This window comes from Solanum tuberosum, unplaced genomic scaffold (genome assembly GCF_000226075.1).
Source record: "Solanum tuberosum cultivar DM 1-3 516 R44 unplaced genomic scaffold, SolTub_3.0 scf00040, whole genome shotgun sequence".
In the NCBI taxonomy this organism is placed as follows: domain Eukaryota; kingdom Viridiplantae; phylum Streptophyta; class Magnoliopsida; order Solanales; family Solanaceae; genus Solanum; species Solanum tuberosum.
The window spans coordinates 785,467-788,492 of NW_006238964.1; the positions used below are offsets into that span (position 1 = coordinate 785,467).

General features: G+C 32.2%; 1 protein-coding gene across 1 annotated transcript; it reads right to left on the reverse strand.

Moving 5' to 3' along the window:
- On the reverse strand, positions 1-1,402 carry LOC102598690 (uncharacterized). The gene is made up of 2 exons (XM_006342864.2): positions 929-1,402; positions 1-844 (listed from the first exon to the last, which is right to left on the reverse strand). Exon 2 carries the CDS (start codon positions 828-830, stop codon positions 309-311), a length of 522 nt encoding a protein of 173 aa, XP_006342926.1. The 5' UTR covers positions 831-844; positions 929-1,402; the 3' UTR covers positions 1-308.
- Between the last annotated feature and the right edge of the window lie 1,624 nt (positions 1,403-3,026).

Here is a 3,026-nt window from a genome sequence, read left to right on the forward strand (position 1 = left end):
GAATCATAATAGAAGCATTTCAATCAAAACATGAGTTTCTAATATATATTTACAGATGCATATAAAGAGTGGAGCTAATCAAAATTGTAAAATCAGTTGAGCACACAGAATTCACACGCTAATCACATGAACATGATTTTCATTCCATTCCATTTCATCACAATCCATCGCCAAACGATTCCAGTTCTATTGTGTTTACATTTTTGAGGGAAATTAAGCATTATTAGAGTTGTTTTTTCTACTTAATTTATTTCTTTTTTTCCATGGCGGGGATTTGAGGGTTGAAATTAAACCTAAAGTGATCACCTTCATTCGGAATCGGGATCCATTTCCATGGCATGATAAGCAGCAGAATCAACCACCAAAGAAAGTGTAGGAATACAACTTTCAGCTCGAACTAAAACGTTAGTCTGCATCTCACTACTGTTCCTCGTCGGACTACAGGGCATCGACCTGAGCGATTTAGGAGATTCCAAGCTCCTTCGCAGAAGCTGCCTCATGGCAGCGATCAAGTGAACAGTCGGATCTGGAGGAGGAGTAGAAGAACTGAACTTCTTACAGAAATTGAGATGACGAGTTAAGGCTTCTTCCGTGTTGATCAACCTCTCACACCGCATCATCTCATCCTTCACTGCTTCCGCACACAGTCCGCATATCCATTTCCCCTGATACCGCTCGCGGATCGTCTCTATGTAAGCCAGAGTACACTCCTCCGTCAATCCACAACAATCGCATTTCGCGAAATCCACCTCGATTGTCTGTGCCGCAAGTTTTCCGGCCTCCGCAGCGTTCATCACTACCGCCGACTCACTGATTACCGTCGTCGACATCGTTTATCGTCAAACTGAAAACACACACACACAAAAACGTCAATATCTTCTCAATGATAAGAATTACAAAACAAAAATAGAAAAATAAAAAAAATTACCTGCAAAGCAGAGATCGAAACAGAGATAAATATATATATGAAAATACAAAACTACAAAGTTTTTTTAGTAATGATCTGATTCGCTCTACTTCTACTTTTCTCGGAGAAGAAGAAGATTAGTAGAAGCAGAAATCGTATTTTTTTTCTAATTATCTTTCTTTCTCCCACTCGCCTTCTTCGTCCTTTGTTTCTTCGGGAACAAAAAAAGTATCCATGAAAGACATCACAAAACTCAAAAAACTTTTCAATCAGTCTCTGAAAATTCTAATTCGATAACGAAGAATTTGCTTATTCACACAGAATCAATTTGTACAAAAATGCATAAATTGATAGAAACTGACAAAAAGTATATAATCTTCTTTTTTTCTTTTTCTGAAGAGTGAGAAATAAGGGAGGAGTGGGAGTCTAAAAAGAAAAACTCTCAATGATTGAGTGAGGGTTTGGAGAATCCACGTCAGTGATTGTGCTGGCAATTAAATTTAGGCCGTATATTAATAGTTTTCCAGCTAGGCGTTACCTCTTGTATGTATGGAAATAAATCTCATTTTACATCTTATTCTTTATCCAATTATCAAATGTCAATATTTAAGAAATATTGGGAAATTTTCTTACCTTTATTTTAAAAGTTTTTAACGAATAAGAATTCAGCACATGTGGACCACCGACGTGGAAGGCCAATCTGTAAATAGGAAAATATTCATTATAAAAAGATCCTAATGTGAAATAACGTGGCAATGTAAATATGTGATGTCATTAAACTTAGACTTAATCTTCGGTTCACTCTTCACGAATTAGCCATAATGACTTTTTTTCCCCTTCTTGTTCCACACGTTTTTGTACTTGTAAATGTATTGTAATTAGGGGTTTGACGTTGTACGGTATTAAAATTTTAATGGCAATTTTAATTTAATAAATGGTAAGTAAGATGAAAAGTAATGTGTACGCAGATGTTATAATTATCTTTAAAAAACTATTTTTGATAGACTATCTTAAAATTATATTATTATCATATCAAATTAATTTCATATATTGATCCGATCTCAATATTTCATTAGTTTTCTTTAATTTTGTTTTGTTTTTCAAAAAGGAGGAGGGAAAGAGTCATATTTCCTTTCTAAAATTAAGGACATAATGTATTTTTACGACTATAAGATCAATTTCCATCGTTAAGTACTTAATCAATGGGTTGCCGAAAATTATTTGTTTCCTTTTTTCTCCATTGGTGTTTTAATACTCATGTTCTATAGACTATAAGGCTTATTCAAAATGTTTCTTGTAGTATTTTTTTCCTTTTTGAAAATTTGAATCTTAATTTTTTAATTAAAATTGAAAGAGATTTTATCGATTTCATCGCAATTTTTAATAACGTGTTTCTTCTACTTAGAGGTAGAGTATATCCTATTACATATTTTTTATATATAAAAATAAATAAAAAGGTCGAATCATAGTACTTCTTTTTGCTTACTTGAGAAGGAAAAGAAAGAAGTAAATTATAAAACGAGACATGGAAAAGAAAAGTAATCTTAAAATTGATGATTTTGTTTCCAATTTTACGCCAATTACCTTATGCAACTTGCTTGACCCGAATCCAATTTGCCTTTCTCTAAAAAGAACATAATCATTATTACATACAACTTTAATATAGCAAATTTCTATAAACTTTAGTTCATTCATTTATTTCAATTTTAATTTGTATTCCTTTTCTATCAAATCAAAGTATCAAAATAAAAAAGGTAGACATAATATCGATAAATTACGAAAAAGTGAGTGTGATAGAATAAAATTTGAAGTGATTTGCGTCTCTTAAATGATCATTATTAAAAAAAAATTAGTGTCCAATTAAATGATATCATACATTAGTGTTTTTGGGGAGGGAGGGGGTGGGTGGTAACAACTAATTGAGAAGATATGCACATATTATTTTTTAACGAACAAACATAACGATTTTAAAAAAGAGAAAAAGGATAACAAGGAATACACTTCCATTTGCTTTTTTGTAGGAAAAGGAATATGCTTCCACCACAAACATAATTGATTGCAGCTGAATATAGCAAATTTTCCATATTAGAATCTATGGTATGTCTGAAAACAAACAGAA

Coding starts and splice junctions, on each gene's coding strand:
- LOC102598690 (XM_006342864.2), bottom strand. CDS start 830: ATGTCGACGACGGTAATCAGTGAGTCGGCGGTAGTGATGAACGCTGCG.